This window comes from Pomacea canaliculata, linkage group LG5 (genome assembly GCF_003073045.1).
Source record: "Pomacea canaliculata isolate SZHN2017 linkage group LG5, ASM307304v1, whole genome shotgun sequence".
NCBI classification, from domain to species: Eukaryota; Metazoa; Mollusca; class Gastropoda; order Architaenioglossa; family Ampullariidae; genus Pomacea; species Pomacea canaliculata.
The window spans coordinates 5,779,497-5,803,983 of NC_037594.1; the positions used below are offsets into that span (position 1 = coordinate 5,779,497).

The window sequence follows — 24,487 nt, forward strand, 5'->3', positions numbered from 1 at the left end:
TTAAACCAGAATCTTCATCCCCAAAATATCAACTGTTCATGTTTATAGAAAACTGTCAGTGTCATTTGTCAAAACAAAATTTTGAAAACCTCTTCACTTGACAATGTTTTAATAGCATCACTTTAATATGATGAGTGAATACTTAACTATTTAAGTATTCAAAATAACTGTGCAGCACACAAAAGCATGAAATCCTCCACTTATAACCAATTGATAGACAGTTTAGTGTTTGCTTGTGGTTTAATGTGATTTGCTTGGTAACTTTCATTAAAAGTTTGCCAAAGTAACTCTCCAACTAGATTAATACAGTTGTACTGCAATTAAAAAGTAGAAAAATAAGTGACAACAACAATTCATTTTTTTCAATAACCAATAGTTTGAGCAAAACAAACTTCTTACTTTATATTATCTATGATAGCAACTGAACACTTAATACAACCAGCTAGCTAGCCAGTCACAGTAGGGTACTGACATATTACCTTACGTATCCCCTAAATCAGGGGTGGGCAATTAATTTTCCCAAGGCAAACTAAGTTCTGATCTGCCCCTTCTGTCATTCCTCTCTCTTCTTTTTTTTTTTAAAGAATCAAGTTTCTTACCTTGCCTGGCAGCAGTCCAAGGCAAAGGAGCCAAAAAATAGTCATAGTCTTGTCTAGACTTATGGTAAGGCATTTCACAACACAGATGTTTAAGTACAGTGCCAATAAACATTACTGGCTGCATTGTATGGCCACTAATACTGTACATACACTGAGCAATATCAGTATCATCAGTACCGCACATTACACATACAGTAAGGCTATAGATTTATAAACGGCATTAAAAAATCAGGTTTTTGAAGTATACATATATGTGACAGTCTTTTATGGAATGAATGGCTGCCAGCCCATCGTGCAGTATCAATCAATAATAAGCTACAAAAATCACACATATACACATGCTTATACCAATATTCTACAGTTAATAACTGATACCTATTGTCTCTCACCTGGATGAGACAGGTGTGTTGGCTTTTGTGCACTAAGTATCTGCTGCATAAATGCCTCTTGCACATAACTCTGTCTTCCAACATCTGAATCTGCAAGCACATTAGAAATGACAAAATGATAAGGAAAAAAAAAAATGAAAGCATTTGCCCTACCTACTTCAAACCTGATAAACAACACCCAACAGCAACTGGTCTAAATTAAAAGAATGATTACTTTAGTTTCAATATTTAAGATGAGAAAGGAGAGAATGGGTGCATTCTATGCAACACTTAAAAGAATTATGTGTAATGTAGTGAATAACAAAGTTTCATTTACCGTTATACATGCCATTTCATCCATTGTGCAAAAGAACATTAAAAACTGAGTGAAACTGCAATTGATAGCAATGTAAAATTTAAGAAAGTTACCAGCATGAGATGATAGAGATATTGCTTGAACAACGCAAGTTATTTTACAATGGGCTATTTGCAATAAAAGTTTTAGAACTTATCTGGCATACCTACTGTTTCCTGAGTCCAGCTTTATAGCTTTCGAACAACCTGATAATTTTTTGTTAGTTCAGTGTATAAGCATATGAGAGATGTGAGAATTCAGAGCACTAGTAAATAAATTATGATGAAAGAGTAATTTTTAAACCAAATTCATTCTTAAAGTGGTTCTTTGATTGGTTTTCACTTTTTAAAAATTCTACTTGTCTTTTCATCCTTTAATATCCACAAATTCATAATACAGTATTTATTAAATATGATCCTCTCCCAAACATACCAACTAGGCCTCCCAAAGGACAGATAAACGAGTAAATGTTTTATTTTCACCAGCGCATATGATATGGTCCTTCATTTCGAAGTTACATGCATACATTTTGATCGCTAATTTTCTGTCACTTTTTGTGTCAGCCATCAGAACTGTTTCAAAATGATGCTAGTTGTTGGACTGCATATCACCCTCTGCTTTTCATTCTAATACTTAACTATACATTATGTACTGATTATAGCTTTATATAGAAGAGCATTTGTTATAAAGAACAACATGACTCTACTTCATGCCTGACTATGCATTTAAGATAAAAATCAGTCTTGTCTCTTCAATCTCCAAATTGTGCAGGACAACTGAAAAAGCCAAGATGCATGAAGAAAAAGGTCTGAACTAAGTACAAAAGACAACTGGCATTACATAAACAAGGCATTACTACAATGAAAGGTGTACCAAAATAATTTAGTAGTCTTGTTGGTAGATCATTGTTTTCTCATTCTGCATCTGTTTTTGCTTTATGCTAAAAGCTCTTGGGGATGGAAAACCTTAGTTAAATGGTCTTCCTTAAACAAGACACTGAAAATATATTTTACTGTGATATTTTGTCAGCCTAAAATCCACTTTACAAGTAACAATAAGTTTAACAACATAAAGACAGCAATCTTCCCTTTGTTTTCAGTAAGTTAAACACACGCTCAAAGTTTTTTTTTCCATAAATGCTTATCATGAAAGGGGATGTATGTGAGTGAGAGAAAGAGAGTTTTGGGAGGAAGGTGACAGAGATTACACGAGACAGACTCTTATTTGTTATCTTTAGAGGAAGGACTTTCATCATTACATTTTTCCAGGTCACTGAACATATATAAATTACACATTCTCTCTTTCACCATACTGTTTATTGACTACAACATACTTTTTGCTAGACAACATAAAGTCACTGACGCAATACAAAAAGTAATCACATTGTGAATATTGGTGTATGCAGATATAGCAATAAAGCAGCTGTATGCAATAACTTCAATGAAAAATCACTTTATCACTGGTATAAGATATGCATACTAATTGGTTTTTAATACTAACTGGATTAACTATTTTTAAAAAGAAAAAAACAAGCTCCAAGAAACGCAAAAATATTAAACACCTCCCTGATGCAACAACAACTGCTGAGGGAGGAAAAAAGTGCTAACCTGCACAATAATATTCAGAAATATATTACACAAAGTTGTACTAATTGTCATCAACAATTGTCATTCACTTAAATTTATATAAACCAGTCATGGTGACTTGAAAACTAGAATATATCAATAGGTTCTTGAAACTTTCTAGGACATTGTTAAAAAAAAAAAGAAGATTAAACAACAAATAATTTTACTAAAAATGCTAAAAAATGTGATCACTTTAATACAACTACAGCCATATAAAAGAACTTAAAAAATCAAAAGACCGCTTTTAAAAATGGTCATTCACTTGTCCAGGGCATTTACAACATAACTTGCAAACCAGCAAAAGAAAAATATCTCAACAATACCTATGAATTAGTGTTACAAGTACCATACTGTACTGTACCCTGTTTACTGGAAATCTTTTGCATCAAGCCCCTGAAAGATGCAGCATTACTTTCAACAATGATTAGTTTTCAGTAGTGTTGTGGCAGCACATTCCTAACAGGTTTCTCAAAAATACTTAAATTCTTTGTCATACCTTTGCTATCAAGAAAGTATGTCAACATGAAATAAAAAGAAATTACTATTAAAACTCTAACCATACTTAGGCTAGCATTATTCCTTGCAATGTGTGAAGCCCTATCATCAATAAAGTTAACATCCTTTTCAACTATCACTTTGTAAAGGGATTTTGCTTGTACATACTAATCTAAAACATTTCTTCCCATCTAGCAAATCCCACTTGGATTTCCTGAATTATGCATTCTCAAACACAGCAAGAATGCAAATATAGGTTTCATGAATCATACTTTTCCCACAAATTCAGTCATGAACCAATGTGCATCTCTGCCAAAAAATGATGCACCTGCATGTGTGCATGCATGTGCACACACACATACAGAAAAAAGAAAGAGAAAAAGTCAGACGTTAGATACTCAAGTATGCACATAGCAATACTGCCACCTACCTTGCTTGATTGGTTCACAAATGAATGACAGATGGAGGCTAATTAAAATGAAAAAAGACAAGTACAATTTGTGAGAAACTGCATCAACACAGTAGGACATTTTTAATTGTGAGAAGCAAGGGTGAAAAGTCACAATTCTAATCTACTGCATACATTCAGCAAGTAAAAGCTTGGATAACACACCATAAAGGCACTGACTGTCCTTAAACTATTGCTTGTCGGTTACTCAACCATATTCCAACAAAATACGAAAATTAAATCAATAAAAAATAAACTATAGAGATGAATTAATGATTCCTAAAGGAAGAGTGATTCCTGTTTTAAACTGCTTGTCACCCAATAAGCACACATATAAAGATCATACTTGCAAGCAAGCAACTTCTCACGCATCAGTCCTGATTTCTTCAATTTTTTTTTTTCCATGATTTCTTAGAACTCATGATAAACAAATATAATAATTTTCATGCCAACCTCTATATAACAGAGAAGTAACAATGAATGTTAAAAACTTACTTTGGACAAAGCATGCATGCATGCACACAAATAAATCTTGCTTTTAGATGAAAAGGTTTTATTCTATAATCTACACTTTGAAAGGTGATGATGGCAATAATAAAGATGATGACATCAAAAATACTTAAAGAATGGAACTCATTGAAAAGAAAAATATAGAGTTGTCTGAACAATGATTATTTTTAAAGCCCTAGCAATAATCAGGTTACTGGAGTCAGCGTTTATATCTTGATGCACACCATTATGAACAAAATGTAAATTAGACAAGCTCTCTCACAAATAAAACAACAGATCTTAAATATAAAAGACATTTAGTAACACAAACATAATGCTGTTCATTGTAAATTTCAAATGCACCTGCACAGCACTGAAGACCTAGAACATTATCTATACTACACAAATATACATGTACATGACAACATTTGAATTTATTTAATTTCAAAAGAACAGGCTCTGGATTACACAAAACGTTTCTAAGCAATATCTGTTACTGCTGCCATAATACAACACATAATACATTTTTTGTAATGTTTCACATGAGGCTTATGTAATACAATTATTCAAAATCTGGTACCAGTGTACCAAAATCTGGTACTGCAAAAGTGAATAGTTTTACATCTGTGGAAACTTTCTTAGGTACCAATTCAATACTAATAAACGAAACAAAAAAAAATCTGAACTACTACATATTAGCAAATTTCACTTTACAGAGCGTTAAAAGATTTTAATAAGTTTGGTAAAGTTACATTATACATAATACCGAGTTTTCTGAGCAACCTCATCTTTTTGCAGATGCTACATCTATACTTTTTTTTTCCAAGTGCAAAGAGATAAAGCTATAATTTGTATCAATCTGTTACATAATAAGATTCTCTTTTTGTGAACTCAAGTAACAGAATAAAGGATTTGATGTCTTGAATCCAGCTTCACGACTGGTTCATAAGCCAATAGTCTTCCATCTGTCAAACACTGTGTTCCTCAACAACACATGCCAGGGCTTCTGCTAAGGCTAAATTCTTTGGGGTCCCAGGGACCCCTTCTTCAGATTTTTAAGGGGTCCCTGTTCTTCGCCCAACTTTGGAGGGGACCCCATTGACGAAAATTGAAGGGGTCCTCCGAACTTTTAATGCGTACTGTACGCAATTTTTTGCGTAAGCAGAAGCCCTGCATGCTACAGCTGGCCACCTTGTGTGGTTGTGGCTTGAAGTGTTCTCTTATTTGCACAGCAGCGTGACTTATGCCTGTAGACACATGTTCGCCACTTGAAAGTTTCACCACAATCAGGGCAGCTGAACTGCATGCCCTTGTGCATAGAGTTGACATGGTCTACTAAAGAAGTTCTACTCTGGAAGGATTTTCCGCATTCCTCACACTGGTTGCTGGTGCCACTCTGCTTCCCACATGTCCACATGTGGCTCGACAGTTTCTGCTGATCCCAGAAGAGCAACTGACAGTAGGGACAGGATGCAGGGGTCTGAATGGGAACTGCCTGCTGTTGTATGTGGCCACATCTGGCCACGTGCTCAGTCAGCTTGCTGTTATCCAGGAAGGTGAGATGACACAAAGGGCAGGTAAGTGCATCTTGGTCTTTGTCCTGTAGAGTTCTCTGGCTGCACAAATTCTGGTGCTCCATAAGTTTGCCTTTGTCCCAGAATAGGATCTGGCAAAACTGGCATGGTAGGGGCAGTACCTCTGTGCTTCCTTCTGTACTAGACTGATGACTGGAGCTAGCAGCTACTTGGATGGGAAGTTCAGAAGAGGAATTCAGCAGACTCATCTCATCTGTTTTCATTTTTAAATCAGAAATGTTCTCTGCATGCATGTCGACAGAAGCTTTGTTTTCTAATGGTACCAAAGTTGCACCATCAAAAGATGACAGATCTGGAGAATCCATGACTCGCATACGGTGAACAAGCCGCATATGCATGCGCAGAAGTTTTGTGTTTCGAAACTGTGTGCCACAAACAACACACCTGATGTCCTCTCGCCGCAGCTTAGAAGTAGGACTAACAGGCTGTACAACCGGGAGGTGCATCTGATCAGCAGAATGAGGTGCATTGTCTATAGGACGTCCACCTGGCTTCTGCATTGGTGAATACCTACTTTGTGCAAGGGCATGTCTTGATCTAAAAGTGGCAGTAGGGAGTCGAGGCTGAGATACAGTTTGCATTGCCCCAGAATCTGCCCGAGATTGTGGATGGGATGGTGAAGGGGGTCCTAGTGCAAGCTCCCTCCCGCCTTGCCCTGTCCCCGCAACTGCAAGCACACGACAGGAAAACTGTGGTTTAACAGGGTGTCCCTATTCCCTGAATGCATTGGAAATGTCTTTCACAACATCACAAGGTCTGCTGGCATTACAAAAGTGGAGACATTAATTTGTTGAAACTTACAGATGATGTACCATGCAACCTTAAACACACCCTCTTGATCATGTTTGCTCATTCCTTTGGGCTGCACTTAATCAAGCACAGCTTATGCCAAACTTTAATGTGTAAAGAATTTGTGGGTACACTTTTTTGGGGAGATGGTGGAAAATCCCACAAAATCTTTTCACAGCAAAGTGTGGCTTAAGGTGTGGATGCTTAGTGCTCTTTGATACTGCTTGGCAGCAACAATAAAATTCATGACATTTAACACAACAGTTTTCAAAAAAAGTACTTAACATCAATTTTCTATTTGTGAAAAAGTGTGTGGGGTAGCCCTGACAGCTTGACATTAAAAATTTACATTCAATAGTTCTTATCAGAATAAAAGCTGGTCTTGCTACTTTACCAGTACTTAAAATAGTTAACATGCTGCCTCAGTGAAGCATTTTTAACTCGGTAGTATTTTTTCATTTAGGAATAGCATGCTCAAACAATTTTATCAGATATTTGGAGAGGTGTAGATGGTACTGCCAATATATTTGATGAAAAAAAAAAAGTTTAGCAAAACAATTCACATTTTGCCTGCAAATGCAGTAAAATCATGTTCTTTTCCTATTATTATAATTACAAAATCTTTTAAAAATCCAGAGCAATTACAAGGGCAAACAATAAAAAAACTTTGATATGTCTATGCAAATGCCTTTCTCACTATTCATAAAATATCTGAGTCATTCACAGACATGTAACCAGTGCTAATCGCTGCTATGAAATCACTGAAACTATCAAAAGTCCAGCAATAACTGAAAAACAAGACAGAACACAAGAATATATTTCTGCTCTAAGATTTTATTTTGAACATAATGAAAGCATTTCTACAAAATGAAGTAAAAAAAAGGGATGTAAAAGTATGATGCAATAAAGATGGCTGACCACATTATTTTGCATCTTGTTGTGCAAGTGTACAGCATACAATAAATGGTCAAATGTGTAAGAAACAAACTGTTTGCAAAAGATTAAGTGAACATCAAGCAGTGGTCACATTGGCTTCTGACAATCACGTCATTATTTGGTCAAAATAACTACTGCAAGATTACTGTTTCACATCACAAAACTGAACATCCCCCACAACAGCAAATGGAATCTTTTAACAGATTCTCAAAGAAGAAAAAAAACCAATTCCTTTCTTCTCTTTTTTAAAGGAAAAAGTACAGCAGCACTCTTTCTACTCTATGTTTAAAGCATTGGACACAGCCTTGAGGAAATGAAATTACATTTCCGCAACTACACAGGACTCAGTTCAAAGCACATTTTTGAATTCTACAGCATCACCTTTGAAGATAACATGGGAAGTCAACAAAAATAATGAGCACCTGAGACTAAATTTCAACACAGACCTGACCACACCAGCACTAGCATAACTGTTGAATAAGCTGTTAGAATGTCATGCACAGGACACTTAGCGAGTTTCACCTGCTTGTTATTACTACTTTTTCATCAACTTTAACAATTCAATCACTTCTTTTATACATTTGTTTACAAGTCTGTTTAATATGATCATGAGGTTATTGAACTTCTGTGGTTAGCATTCTTTACTTTAGAACAGAAAGTGGATGTCTCAAGGCTGCTCCAGGCCTTCAACTAGAAAAACTCCAACTGCCCACCCAGCAGCAAATTTATTTAACCTGATTTTATTGGGCTCTGCTTTCCACAAGCCATATATACGCATGGTGTACCACTCACAGTTCATTGCTTCTAATTCCACTCACCTATGGGACTTCCACCTTTATGTTGCAAAGAACACCTGCTTCTCTAAGTGATGTTATTATTTTCACTTGCTCTAAATTCTAATTAGGTGTCTTAAGAGTTTAAATGTTTAAACTCTCTTAGCAATTTCTGACATATCAAAAGATTGCAGTCCTTTGAACTCTAAAGGTAGTGAATTTATTTCAATTTAACAAGACACAATGTGTCAAAAATTTTCATGAGCTGAATTGCTTCTATTATATGCAAGAGTAACTATATTTACAGATGATATCTACAGATATAAATGTTGTCACGGATTATATTTACTTCTACCATACTTATGAAGTACAACAGGTACCCCTGCTTCCAGCATAAAAAATTTAATTATTCTTCCCTTCATTCCCACCCCAACCCTCCAATACCTGATAAGAGAACACAGAGCAGCTGCTGGTAATATTCTCCATAAAAAAATCCTGCACTGTGGATTTAACTTTCTACATGAACTGCTTTGATTCCATGGAAACCAACGGCAATACACTGATAGTTGTTAATATCTTCTTCACCACATTTTAAATTGCCTGATAGCCCATAAATTTATATTATATACAACGCAATATATCACCCCTCAAAAAAGGATACAACCACTGCCTGCATTTTTTGAAATGTTCCCTTCGTGTCATTTTACTCGTGTCATTGAAAATGATTTTGGTTTTCTCACATTTATCAAAAGTAAAAATAGCCTTTCTGCTTCTAATCTTTCCTGCTTGATATGCACTAACAACCAGCAAGCAACTTATATTAAAATCACAATGCCATTAACATAGAAGCAAAACTTTGATGTTCATTGTTTGTCACAATTGTGCTTTCAGCAGGGCACTTTGTGAGGCAGCTACTTTTGACAATTTTCAAAGCAGTGTTCTTTTTTGTTCAAACTACTGTCAGAAAGAAAGTGAATTTCATATAGAATAAATTGTTCCTTATAATACTCAGTTTCAAATATGAAAACATTACTGTGTTTGTTCTTATTTACCTGAATGACTTTTGGTAAATGGACTGCAAACTATTATTTACCACTCTAAAAAAAGGTCAGAGCAATGAGGAGAACCATGTCATAAAATGATAAATGCATGCAACATCATACCTTGGGAAGAGAGAGACAGGAATGCGAGACACTTGCCAAGAAAATGGGAATAGTTGCAGCAAGAAAATTCTTTGTATGAGACACAAAGCATACCTAAAATCCACCTTTCTGCTGCATTAAAAGCTGAGTACTTTTATTCAAATGCACCATCTGTAAGTTAGATTCTTTCTCTGGCAAAAGACTAAAGCACATGCACATTTAGCAATGTACTGAATCACATCACATTACTATAAATTTCAATGGTGCTGCCACAACATTTTTATGTTAAAATAGCAAAGCCTTTCAGTTCACATAAAAAGAATTACAATAAAAGTGTTTAGTACCCAAACAGACAATGTAAGAAAAGATTAAAAATTGAAGTATAGATTTACCAGATTTTTCTCTATTCTGTGGTGGCAGTTTTTGTGTCATACCGATAAACATGCCTCAAAAATATGTTATCAGAGACCTCATTTTTAAGAAAATACATAACAAAAATGAAGATGCTTAAATCTCTCAACCTAAAACAACAATGATTTGCTATCACCATTAACCTCATGCTTAGTTTTGACTATAGCTATAAGACCTTTTTTGAAGGTTTTTTCCCATCGATTGAGCTAGTCCTATATAATCTTATTTCTGGCCTTTTGTCACCAACAATGAAACTATTTTTGTTAGTCATAATGACAAAAACAAAAATATTTCTTTTTCTTCTCTCTCACTCACACATGCACCCACACACCATACGCATACGATGACTTAAGTTTATATCTAGCTAATGCCACAAATACTTTTATGGCAGGTTTCTGAGCCATGTGATTTTCTGACTCTTCATGTTTGACACGATTGAAAATAACTGTCACTGATGTTTCCAGCAACTGCCAATGCACAAATGGACATATCTGTCAAATGTTTTTATTTTTCTTTTATCCAACCCTTAATACTACAAGAGAGTGCTGCGTTTAAAAGCTGAATCTTTTCACCAAATTACTTTCATTCACTGACAATAACAAGAAGATATCTGGTCTTATGCAAATGTAATTTGTGGTGAAGCAAGAAGTCCATTATGGAAATAATCTACATCTTTTCTGAGGGTTTGGTGCAGAAAAGTAATCAGAATTACTATTTACTACTACTACTGATTTATGCTTTATCTTATTCTGGAAAATATTCATTCACTTTAGGATGATTTCAAGTTTACCCAAGATTTAACTAGAATATTTTGTTATATGCATATCAAGATGGAATGTGTAAATTTTCTAAAAGAACAAAGAAAACTATTTCCTCGAGGTAAGAATAGTTAATTTTTACTAAGTTTCAGAATAAAAATTCATTTGAAATTTTTTTTTTTTTAGGTTTAAATGATACATACTGTTGTTTTGAATCATGCCTAAGCAACAATTTGGGTTGCAAAACAATCGTTCACTTACAATCACATCATGAACATAGATTCTGGATGACACATGAGGGCTGCCATGACTGTTTACAATTTCATGAAAGAAAACAGTAACTAATTCTGATGTAGGCAGACCTCTTGAACAAGAAAAGTGTCAAATATACTAGAGCAGTGGTTCTTAACCTTTTTTGAGGTACCGAACCCACAAGTTTCATATGCACATTCACCGAACCCTTCTTTAGTGTCATCACGAATTGCGGGTGTGTCTTGACTTCCGTGATGGAGGCTCCGCCGAACCCCTGAGACCGACTCACCGAACCCCTAGGGTTCAATCGAACCCCAGTTAAGAACCACTGTACTAGAGCAATAACAGCAGTTTTAGGGCAGATCCCATTTTTCAAGAATGTACTAAGTGATGTTGCTATGCTGATTTGCAGATTTGCTAGCTGGCCAGCATAACTCACATTTTTAGTTTGCTCTCTGCAAAAAGGCAAAGTTTATGAAGAATGTAAGGCTGCATCCAACCTTTGAAACAGTAGGATGTGTGCAGAGCAATGGCTTTATTTGTTTGATGGTCTGCACAAATTTAACTGCCAGTACAATTCATCTAAACACAAGTCATGCTGAAAGAAGTTTCTTCAAGCATTCCTCTATTTTTAACACAGAGATCACTGGTCCCACAGTTTCTTCCTCAATGATCGCCATTCATTGCAGCTATTCTGACACTTCAGGTTACTGTTGGTAACATTATCTTTTATTATGTCAGTCTACTCTAATTAGCTCTATTTTACAACGTTGTGCTCTTTTCATTATTGCACCATCTCTACATCTATGGTGCCAGCATTCAGACAACCCCCAACCCCCACTCAGGAGTACAATAGTCTGCTCCCACTCATCTCATGACAGTTCAGTGACATCACTCAACAGCACAACACAGCAGCCTCCTTAAACTGTTTCAGACAAGTGCTTTAGACTTGTAAGTAAACGATGTTTTGCAGCTCAAAATTTTGCTCAGACATGAGTTCAAAACATTGGTATCTATTATTTCAGCACAACTCATATTTGAATTGATTTCTCTTACTACAACCTTTGAAAATTCTGTCTCACTTTCCCAGAAGGTAACACAGGGGAAATCAATCCGACCATAATTTTGTTCCAACTTCCTCTGCTTCAACTAAATCTGGTCAACATTCCTAGCACTGGATAAAACTTATTCAGATCTACAATCCAGTGAAAGCTACAGAGTATGTACAATTCAAAAAGTTCTCCATTTATCTCAGTTCTATTTTTATCTTACACAAGTACAGTGAGAAGTCCAAAAAGAAATTTTTATTTTGTGGTCTGTTTGAGCAAATATACACAGTGATAACTGCTATCGTACGTCTCTTATTAACTGACGAAATTTTCTCAACAACTACAATTAATGAACTAACAGATTCAAGATTGCTGTACATTTGTCTATTAAATTTCTCCACCATACCCTACATTTTTTAGTGACTGACATTCAAAGAAAATAAAATCTGATCTTTACATGAAGGACTTTTTTTTTAAAAGAATAAGGAAAAAAAAATCTATTGGAAAAGGGTAATGTCTGTGTAAATGCCAACAAAAAAGTTTTGTGACAGAATAACGTATCTGGGAAGGACTATTGCATTTCCTCTGTTTGCATAAGTCAGTCAAAAAATAAACATCCTACATCAGTTACTTGCAAACTTTATCTTTTAGAAGAAATCTGTTGATGGAAGACCTGTGATGTCTTAAAACGAATTAGAAATAAGACTTTTGGTTATATACATCTCAGTGCTATGGGCAGGAATTTTTTCACTGAAAACTGACAGTTTACTGAATTTGTAACATAACGTCACGACAGAATGAGGAAAAACATACAGTATTCAAAACATGTCAGTCCTTTAAAAAGTGGTGGCTGTATAAAAAGTTATTTTTCCAAGCCAGGACCAGCCACAAATATAATCTGCTCAGCAGCTCGTCAGCCATGTCAAAGGTAAAATTCAGTTTAAAGAAGTTTTAAAGTAAAGATGCCCATATAGTATTTAATAAGTAACTAACATTTAATACACACTTTATAGCCATAAACATCTGAAGTATCAATTTCCATCTGTAACCACACTACTATGCTAATACCACACATAGTTGAACATCACCATAGACTCTAACCAATGATCCGTGAAATAAATTCACAAGTTTTTTTTATGCTTTTGTATTTAGAGAACACCTTTAAAAATGGCTCGTAGCCACATAACAGAAACACAACACAGTTTTATATACACATTTACATCTTCAATTTGAAATGGATTACGTAAGTCTACTCCATACAGCTAATATTGTTATAAGTGCATAATAATTTGTCCTTGACCAAACCTTAAAATACGAATTACAGAAATTTTAAAAGCACCATCACGAAAATAAGTCTGTACTGGCTTTCATTTATTTAAAAAAAAAGTTTGTGCAGAAAAAATTTCTCATTTTTTATGGCTTGGCAGATCTCTTGGAGTCAGCAGATTCATTGGTATTTTCACCACCAACAAGCACAACATATAACAAAGATCAATTCACAGTGTACACTATATTATATATGATTGGCAAAATTGACAAGATTTATTAAAGCTTAATTACTGTACCGGTATATGAAAACTCAGTCTTTAAGACTTTACTGTACACTTCACCAAGTGCACACAAAACAGGTGCAATATAATGGGTAGGGGGAATTAATTGTCTGTACATGTTGTACACAGCAGATGCAGGAAAACAGCTGCAGTGTTAAAGTTTAATCACCAACTGAAACACTGTTTAGTAGACAAAAAAATAACCCACAAAACCTAAAGCTTATAAGAACAGTCTTCTTAGAAGGGATGTTCAGTCAACTGTTTCAACCCCCCACTCTCCTAAACAAAATCAAAACCAACTGTAAAACATTTGTGCATGGTTTAAAAAAAACACTTCTCTCATTTAAGTAAATGTATGAATGAAGTTAAAACATTCAAACTTCAGAAACCAGCCACTGGTGTTGTCAGAACCCTGTATATTTTGTATGCATATTTAACAAATATAATTTTTTTAAAAATCACCTCACAGACCAATAAAAAAAAAAAAAATTACAAAGTGCAATGCTCATACACCATGATTTTAACAAATAAAACTGTAAAAGGAAACATTTTTAATCAGCAGTTTATATCTCCCCTTTCCACCCTATCCTTTCTATCAACAACAAAAGAAAACCCTCAAGACTGTTTTAAGCATCATGGCACATTAGTTCAAAAAATGAACAGTAAATTGACATGTCATTTATTACATGCAGACAACAAGTGCAAAAATGTGTCAAAGCAGTGTGCAGCATAAAAGTCAGCAATATGAAAATGTCACATTTTAAGTCATTGAAGCTCAGTGTAAACAACATTCCAAACCGTAACCAAAAGCATCTAAGTTTATTGGGAGAATTTTTTAAAACATGTTTTATTAGGCAGGTATGGTAAAGACATCAAGATCACAGGAGTAGAAGAGACAAGGGATTTTTTTGGGGAAAAAAGTTTAAACCACATTTATATTAATAAGAATATTAATAAGAATGCTAGCAGGAGCATGCCCATTAAAAAAAAAAAAAAACCAACTTTGTACAAGAGTCTGCAAGATTAAACAAAATCTTGACATCTTATAGCTAGTATTAAGAAAGTGCACCAAAACTCTTCTGGGGGAAGCACACATACAGAATTTATCTGAGTTATCAAAGACAATGTTTCACTACATGCTCTTTTGGGGGAAGCACACATTTTATCTTTCAAGGAAAGTAAAATTTGCACCACTTTATGAAAGAAAAATTACCTTCTAGCCAAAAGGCATTAGAAATATTTTTTTTTTGTTACGAAGCATTTTTAAATGGCAGGGTCATATTAAATATTTACACAAAAATGTAACATACTTGTCTGAAAATGGGAATAAATAAAGTGATATTTCACTGGGTCATTGGACAAAGTATAGATGGTGTCTGGCTTTGATGCTGCCAAGTCTTACAGACTTTATACTGATGCACAATACGTGAACAACCTCACGATGAGACAATAATTTCTCTTCACCGGATATGTAAGCTTGCAAAAAAATCCATTTTCGAAGAATGGGATGGTTCACTTGTGGTTCTTGTGTTCAAAACACACTGCATCTTTTTAAGACAAATGTAAATACAGAAACATAAATCTTGCTTAGATCCAATTATAAAAATCATGTACAAAGCCATAATTTGCACTGTATCAACAAGAAATGTAAGCATGATGATAAAAATGTAGGCATACTAAAATTAGCACGATTTTAACAAGAAAGAGAATGATATAAAAATTGCTTTTGCTTTTAAGGAGTTTCTCTTTTCCAAAAAGTGAGATTTAAAAAAACAAACTCATCTTAACACCACCAATTTATGACTGATTTTTCTACACACTGGGGTTGTAATGACACAGCTGTAACAAAACATGACAGGACTTAAACAGAAGGTAGCACCCACTTGTCTTGACACATCCTTTTGATACAAAACTTGACATGCCAATCTAGGCTAACTTTTCTGCTTTGTCAAAAGCATTATTTTAAAAATTGGAAAATAACATTGATAAAAACCATATATAATTTTTGGTTTGTTTTTTTTTTTCAAATAAGCTGCAAATTTTCAACAGGCATTTGTTCTTACTGCATACTCAGATCTTATATTTTTAAAAAAATATGAAACTGAAAGGATGACCATACTTCCATATATGTAAACAAAATGTCAACAATAGGAAAGAGACCATTGATATGATCCATTTCTTTCACTGGAAATTAGAGTTTGCTGCTTTGAGTTTCAGTCTGCTGCAACAAGTATCCACAAAGTACCACTGTAGAAAAAGAAGGGGGAAAAAAACCTGTTGCCTGGTAATCCTGGATACTTTGTAATGGTTATGGCCCAAATGGTCCAATGCTGCCCTAAAATCAAGATGGTCCGAAGTGGTTTTCATGCTGAGAGAATCGACCTAAAAATTGTCTTCAATTACAGATTGATTTTGCAAATAGTTTTGGATGGGTTTTTTTTTGTTGAAATGTTAAGCATTTTAAATCACATATTTTTTAAAAAAAACTTCTTCCTCCAGACACTGCCATTTGTTTCTTGTGGACTGTTAAAAAAAAAAATTGATCTTCAATTTCTTAATGTTTTCTTGTTTCACTTGTTTTCAAAACCTCTAAGTTCCTTGGTCATCTTCAGGTCCATGAATATCTGTAGATGAATGCTCCATATCCTCAGTTTCTGCATATGGTGCTGCTGATATACCAGGTCCCATTGTTCCTGGCAAAGGACCTTGTCGTTCTTCTATAAAGCTGCCTGACTCAAAGTTAGAATTCTGGAGTGCAGGGCATTTGCGTTTGTGCTGGTAGATGTGAGTGCGCCATTTAAATGTCTCTCTGCAACCTTTGCACACAAACAAAATGTGGCGGTGGATGGTGTTGATGTGATCAGTCAATGATGTCTTACTGCGAAAGGCTTTACCACATTGACCACATTTATGCGGCCCCCTGCGTGGACATGACACCTGATGCTGCGCCAGCACAGCCCAGTTGATGAATGACATTCGACACAAGTGGCACTGGTACTGCAGAGGAGACCCTTTTGACCCCATGTAAGAACCAACTTCCGATTTCTCCACACTGTAGGTTTGGGCTAACGCAGCTGCAGCCGCTGCTGCCGCTGCTGCAGCAGCTGCTGGCTGATCATTAGCTGTAGATGCATTTGTAAAAGACATTGAAATAGGGACACTGGAACTGTTGGAAGCTGTGGGCTGCTGTTGAGTTAAAGCAAGAGGCTGGGTTTGTGGTAGAACCGAAATTGGCGACTGGGATTTGACCTGACAGCTAGAGCTGGAGTTGCTATGTCTCCCAGGTGACTGAGACACTCTATGCTGAGGGTGACCAGATGGAGACATGGAAGGGGATGGAAGAAAGGAGCTCAACTGCTGGCCATGTCGTAAAGAGTTGAGAGACAAATAGCCTCTATGGCTATGGATCAAGGCTATGTGCATTCGTAATAATTCAGCTGTTCGAAAAAGTTTACCGCAGTGGTCACAGCGGTTCTGCCCGGGATTTATGGACCCTGCTGTCTGTGGCAGCTGTGTGGGTCCCTGTGGATAGTTTGGCTCAGGCGAGGGTCTACTTCTGGTGACTAGACTCATGGCCACACCATTCTTATTTTGTGAACCCTGCTTGGACAGATCTTGACCAGATTCAGCATTCTGACCTTCATGCTCACCTACACCTCTCAATGGATGGTAGGAAGATTCCCTCTGACCATGATGCGATTCAGCCACTGAAAATACAGCAAAACCCTCATTAACTCTAGCTGTGACTGATGCAAACAATTTGAAAGATTGCAGAAAAAAAGAATAAAATCAGTCAAGTGTAGGCTTTTCCACAAAATACTGCTAACTCACAAGTAGCAGTATACTTTAAAAATCAAGCCCAAATCATCACAGCATTGGAAAGGATATTCTCAGTTTCAAATCCGGTATTTTTCTGAGCTAATGTGGAGGGTTTTGCTGTATGATTACTTAGAAATCAGTGCATAATCAAATTGTCAGCTGAAAGTCAAAAATGCTGCAGCCAACATTTTTCAGGGCAGGTGACAAATCAGTTTAGTGTACAACAGGAAAAAAAACCCCCAAAGATCTGCTTTCAGTGCACAATTTGATTCCTTCCATTGATGTGATGAATATATTTTCATGACTTCATGCAAAAACAGCACATACCACATAATGTATTAAAGGTTAGCATAATAGATTCTGATAGTACTGTCTAAACAGATCTGATAAAGCTGCCTGCAACACAAAATGAAAATCTGAACATAGTCTCTTCCATACACATATACAAAATTTTATAAAGACAAATAAACTCAAATGAGAATTTGTGAGCCAATGTAGTCCACAGATCATCAACCATGAGGTACCAGCTTTAAAAATAATATATCAGGCGTCTTTTCTGGGGCTTTTTTCCTTTCTCCTTGCTTGGTATATTTGAAAAATTCGAATTTGTTGCTTTTCCTACATAATGCAACATTAATGCGAGAAGAGGCTTGAGAAGGACCAATATATATATATATCATTCTACTACAAATACGTTTAGTTTAAAATCAATGGCAAGAACACTGGTGCTTTGAATACTGACAGCCACTGTCTAAAACACCAAAACTATTTTCTTCAACTAAAGTGACAAACTTATTCTAAAGAACTGTATCAAATATGCCAGCAGCTCACATCTATCACACCTCTGCACAGATGATTCAAGAATTGGAAAAGATGTATTGGAAAAAATGAAAAGATTTTTACATGTGAATTCCACCAAAGGGAGACCAAATACAAAGCTGTATCCTACTTCTAAATGCTTTAAAAAAAAATTTAAAAGATCATAATGGATGAAAAATTAAATCGAAAGGGCAAATGACTGCAAGGATGAATAAATCATAATGAAATTCATAGTATTTACAGACACTCCACATGCCAATCACCATTGCATTTTAACTTATCTAACTGCCAAGTCCCGGAGGATACTTTTTAATATGTTGATAATAGGTTATTTCATTTTGACTTTTGGTGTATGACTAAAGTTTAAGCAAATCTCAGTGATCACAATCTTTAAAAGTTCAAACTCACAAGATTGTTGTTAAACGGGCCTCATGGGATGCAATTTTTTTTTAACGATTGGGTAAAGCTCAGTGAAAGATATTGTTTCCCCAAATCTAGATTAATACACTCTTTCCATTCTGGAGATACAAACCTATGAACATCACCATACACAGGAAGAAGTCAAAATGATGAGGACATGTAATGGATAATTAACATATTCCCAGTTCTCCCACTGGCTGCGGCCTTCACAACCTAATGTTTATATACACTATCCTAATGTCTGTGTTACTGACCTCTTTTTGTGCATAGTGATGTTTGAAAACTGAGAACTGAAAAAGGGACATACACCTATATCTGAGGAAATAGTATCCTAAACTGAATTTTATCCAATCATTAGAAGAACAACTTTACACCCCATTATTTCTTTATTAAATGTGAGTTTGTCCAGAACAATTTTGGAAAAATTAATAAAATTTAAAAAAATCCCTAATAAAAAATCACAAATATCATGTAATAAGTTATTCTTTAAAATCTCATAACAATATATTTAATAAAATTGATTTAGAAGAGTTCTAGCACCTCAAATGTGAAATTTTGTTTGTGAAGTTCATATGGAACAGTAACTTCTTGCTGTCAAAGACATGCTAAAGGCCAAACTGTCTCGGTGTACATTCATGCATGTTCTCTTCTTCTCCCCTCTCTCTCACACACACAGACAGCAGTGAAAGAAAAGTGCAGGAGAAAGAAAGGGGTGGTTGGACATGAAAAATTCACACACAAAAGTGTTGCTGAAAGTCAAATAGACTGAACTTACCATCCTGTGCACCAAGATTGGAGTCAAACATGCCATGATGACCAAGTGTGGCTGCAGCAAACATTGCATGACTAGGATGAGTTGCATTTGCTACCAAAGCAGACTGATGTGCCATGGGAAGTACACTTGAAACTGATGGAATTCCCAGTAGTTCATGCTCCTGTTGCTCTGCTGCATACAACGAAAAACAATATTTTGATAGCAGTTAACAAAGAGTGATATGTCCAACAACAGACTCTCAGACAACACATCTCATTTTCCTGTCACATAAATTTTGTCTTATTAATAATTCTTTATACTTTCTGAATTAATCATTGTATTTGTAGAATGCATTTTCTCTTGTGAAGGCAAGCTCGTTACAATGTGCACAAGACTACAACTGACAGTAAAATCATATAAGAAGAAACACAAGCATCAGCAAACAGATGACACAAACAGTTTGGCACAAACAGTAAAAATAAAGTCATAAACTAAAGTGACAGCTGCAGTTATTTAGACACATATAAATTGCTTAAGATTTCAATTAAAAGGAAGACAGAAAATTGTTAAATCAACACATCATGGATGCACATAGGTCCTAACTAGTGAAGTTCCTGGCCTGAGTGAACATGGTCAGAATGTGGTTTGTCCTACATAAAAGTAAACCTGCCTAAAGTTAACAGAGGTCCAGAATTAAATTTACAATCTGTTTTCAATAGAAATATTTTATAAAATGACTGATTTTTAAATATTTTCAATATATAAATGCATTCATTGCAACTATTTTATCACCCACTGCATATTTACAAACATGAATAGATGTTCCCATTATGCAGTGGAACTTGTTGGATCATGTAACCAACTCAGCAATCAAGCAGATGACCAAATACATCATCATGTTAACAATGATCCCAATGTGTGCAAGAAGTGTTTGGGGGTTTAATGGGTAAAATGACATTACTTCATTTTCGTGCTTTTAAAAATATACTTGAAACTTAGATGATTAAGATATTTATTTAGTATCCATTCACTCCAATGTCCATTTCTATGAGGAAATTTAATTTCATTTGTTACATAGAAAATAATAAAGGACCACATATCGATACACTCATCAACAGGCATATGTCCAATATTCTCTCTTGGATCATCACCTTACACTGAAACTGCATGAGACATTATGTACAACTAGTGCAATACCTCAGATGGTAGCATCATTACTGCCCAGCACAGGATCTACAGCCATCTAGACATTCTGAAAACCTGAACAAACTTTTAACTCACAATATGGTGTAATTGTTTCCCCCAATTTTCTACCTCTATTTTATGCACACTTAACCATAATCATTAGGTTCTTTCTTTTAGCTTCCAATTACAGGCTTCAAAAGGTACATGTATTATACAAACCTTCCTCTTCCATTGCAGCCTCAACTGCTGCATCATCAGGTTCTGCCTTCACAATGATTGACCCATCCTGCCCTACAACACCTTCACAGTCCTGTTGCCTTTTCTCGATATCTTTCCCAAGAAATACACTGCTGATATCTGTTCTCTCGCTACTACTCGAGTTGCTAGCTGGACGCTCAGAACCCTCTTTGTCTCTCACTGCAGCACCAGACGAACAGGAATGATTGTGTGCATGGTCTTCAAAAGAAATCATGGGGTCATGAAGTCTGTTCTGCTCACTGTCCACTGAGAAGTCCCTGCTGTGTGAGGGGCGACGACCACCATTGGATGCATTAGAAGATATACTGAATCTATGTTCTGGCGAAGATTCAACTTCGTGAGATACTGAAATTGGACCAGAGAGGTCTATTTGTACTCGGGACCCTACTACAGCAGCACTGTCCAGTCTGTGGTGATTAGTTGCAGATTCAGCAATGGATGAACCATCATCACTTCTACTTGATGCTTGGTGCTTCTCCTTCTCTCTGCTTGATTTTGGTGGTGGCAAAGAGTGGTAACTGTTGCTCTGAAAGTATGTTGAATCGTCCCCCTGTTTTGAACTTGCTCATTCACAATATAGTCAAACTTTTGGCTGTTATCAATCCTTAGGTTGATATGCCCAATGATTTCAATATTATGGTTGAAATCCATGCAACCATGGCAGAGCATTTGTAATGACTTAACCAAAGAGTTGATGAATTTTGCTGCCTTTGGGTCTACCATGTTTGGCTGCCTTTTAAATTGCAAGGTGCAAAACACCTGCAAAACCTGAAATAGTAAAACAGATCTATCATTAACAATGCAATGTATTTTTATCAATGTTTATTTATATTTTCATATCGAAAGAGACTGTGTGCATGTGTCAGCCACTCACACAACACTTCTCCAGCATACAAAGAGTATATTAAAACAAAAACTGCAAAAAAAAAAAAAAAAGGACAAAATAACTTGACAAAGTTTGTTTAACAAGATGCCAGTGTGATGAGATGTGATTGCAGACAATAATGTATGAAAGTCATCCTGTTTTACAAGTGTATTCTACTTTTGTGTGCATTTCGCTCTCATATAAATGTGTACACGAGATGCACAGCTCATGTGAGATTCAAGGCACATTTAGTTTTCATGATAAACTTTGACTATTTAGCAAATATCTATCTAGCTGATCGGGTATTACATGCTTCTCATTCAATAAAATATGGTATTATAAACAATACCACACAAATGTACTGACAATTTTTTTTTATTTCCAAAAAAGTTGCTGAGCACCTATTGAGATGCCATGGAAGAATGCAATATGCTGCCTAATTTCAACAAATTTCCAGCAAAGCGTATCATTAACAAATATTATCTTAACAGACAGTAGTCAATTAGTCATGTCTTGACAGCTTTCTCAGATCATGTCAATCCTGATAACCTTAGGACAAAAGTAAGTACCAGAAACCTGGGTGCCTGCAAAAGGCAAGGGGAAAAAAACTTGATGAAATTTAATGAAGGCACACAAATTAAAACAGTAATGCATTTATGCCTATGGTTATGAACATTTAACTTTTAGCCTAAAAATATAGGATATGTTAAAGAATAAAAAAAAAAAAATTTCAAGTGAATTTTAATATCCACAAATTTAGGGTTTTCTTTTTTTTTGGTTTGGGTTGTGCTGAAAAAACTTATCGATCAAATGAAATCGTATTTTAAACTAAACTTTCTATTTCTCATACTATGTTAAAAGAAAACAATGATGAAAGATGTGCAGAAACTGAAATATCTTTGAATTATTTAAAATAAAATGTCAGCATGGTCTGTTAAATGCCAAACAGTAACACCACCACTAAGGATTTTTTTTGCTTTTTACATTTTTGACATAAAGAACCTAATTTGCACTCAATTCTACATAAAATTCCAAAATTTTACAAAAATCTATTCCCGTTTACCTAAGATATTGCTGGTGCAACTGATCTATTAGTCTCTGCTACTTTTATTGTTGGTTATAACAAAATAACTTACTTTGCAAGTGCAAAGTGATGACAAATATAGTCTAGCTCAGGGATGGCGAACCTATGGCACCAAGGTGGCACGCGAAACGATTTTGTGCGGCACGCGACGACGCTGATGGATTTTTTAAAATTTCAAATTATCATAATAGCCTTCAATTTTTCCAGAAAACTGTAAATAATATTAAAGAAGTGATGTTGGAATCATATTCCACATAATTTTTTCATATTACTTTTATTAACTTGGGTATCATATGACATAGCGTCATAGCGCATAATAAATTTTGAAACAAGACAAATCATTATTTTATAATTTATAATTTTATACTAAGCAGCTTTATTTTTTCCGCGCAGCAAACTTACTGGTTACTGGCTGTAGCACTTCGTTTCTATAGCGGTGTCATTAAGTAGACCAACTTGGCACGCAGCAATTTTTATTGCTTTGAAATTGAAATAATTGGCACTCGGACTGAAAAAGGTTCGCCATCCCTGGTCTAGCTGATGTCAAACTAAAGTACAGTGAATGAATATTCAAGGTAATAAAACTGAAAAAAGTAAATGTTAGAAAATTAAATAAGTAGGACTTAATTTTTAATGTTTCAGTATGATCTATATAATAAATAATCAAGCGCTAAGAAGGGAAATGTGTCTGTCTACCAACTGTTTTCTTTTAAATATTTCTAATTCTATATAAAGTATTAGAATTTGGTTACTTTTTTAAAACATTTACATGAAATATAACTGTCGACAAACTGTGCAAATTATCCATCACTTCATTCTTTAACCTGATTTACCTATCATCATTTGGAGTGCAACAATAGCAACAAGTACTTGATTTCAACATTCTGGAAGTACAGTTTATGAGCACAAATTCCAGCTAGTGTAACAGAGCATTACAGTTAGAAATTGGCTAAAATAATAAAAATAAAATTAAAAATGACACAGTCAGCATGGAACTGGCATCCCTTCACTTAAGGGACTTTGCCCTGCAGGTTTTGGTCTTCAGTATTATGGTCCTCAAATCTGAAATAATTCAAAATAAAGTACTTAATTCATTAAGTATGAAAATAAAGCTGCTTTTTACTTTTATTTACGTTTTGTAGACAATGAAATTACTTAAAGTAGGTATCTCAAAATGCTGCTGCAAAATTACACATTTTAACAAAATCTTATGCCGGAAAAACACTCCAAACTTGTACAAATAAAATTACTTAAAAGCACAACCACAATGACAATAAAAATGAGTCTTTGCAAAAATTTGTGAAAGATGCTATGTTTAAAATCTTATCAGTAAAAAGAGCAAATACACAAAAAAGTTTAACTTACATTTGTTTCTTTGTTACAACCATTGGTCATATGATTTCGATGAATAAGTCCATTATCTCTCATCATCTTTATAAAAAAATGACATCCTCTAAATTGACTACATCATGAAAACAAGAGTCCCTTGCAGCCCATGTTTATGTACAGTGATGGCTAATGGAAAGGAAAGCCATGCGATCTTTTGTGTCATCTTCCTTTTCATTTTACATAAAGAAAACATTTTGTACTCAAGTATAACAATACAAATTTGGTTATTTGTAAAGTAGTAGGAAGAAACTTTTCATGTA

The 24,487-nt window shown here is 35.1% G+C and overlaps 1 protein-coding gene across 6 annotated transcripts in view; it reads right to left on the bottom strand.

The window, feature by feature from the left end:
• Nucleotides 1-24,487, bottom strand: part of LOC112563533 (replication initiator 1-like) — a 48,310-nt gene that overhangs the window by 21,692 nt on the left and 2,131 nt on the right. For 4 of the 6 annotated variants that reach the window (XM_025237552.1, XM_025237554.1, XM_025237553.1 and 1 more), the window contains exons 2-4: nucleotides 20,851-21,657; nucleotides 19,468-19,638; nucleotides 989-1,078 (exon numbers count right to left, since the gene is read on the bottom strand). In XM_025237552.1, the coding sequence (XP_025093337.1) occupies nucleotides 989-1,078; nucleotides 19,468-19,638; nucleotides 20,851-21,103 (514 nt within the window). In that variant the 5' untranslated portion in view covers nucleotides 21,104-21,657. Of the gene's footprint in view, nucleotides 1-988; nucleotides 1,079-2,619; nucleotides 5,378-5,557; nucleotides 6,642-6,910; nucleotides 17,342-19,467; nucleotides 19,639-20,850; nucleotides 21,658-24,487 lie in introns of those variants that run through there. The other 2 variants (XM_025237557.1, XM_025237556.1) reach the window with 2 other exon arrangements.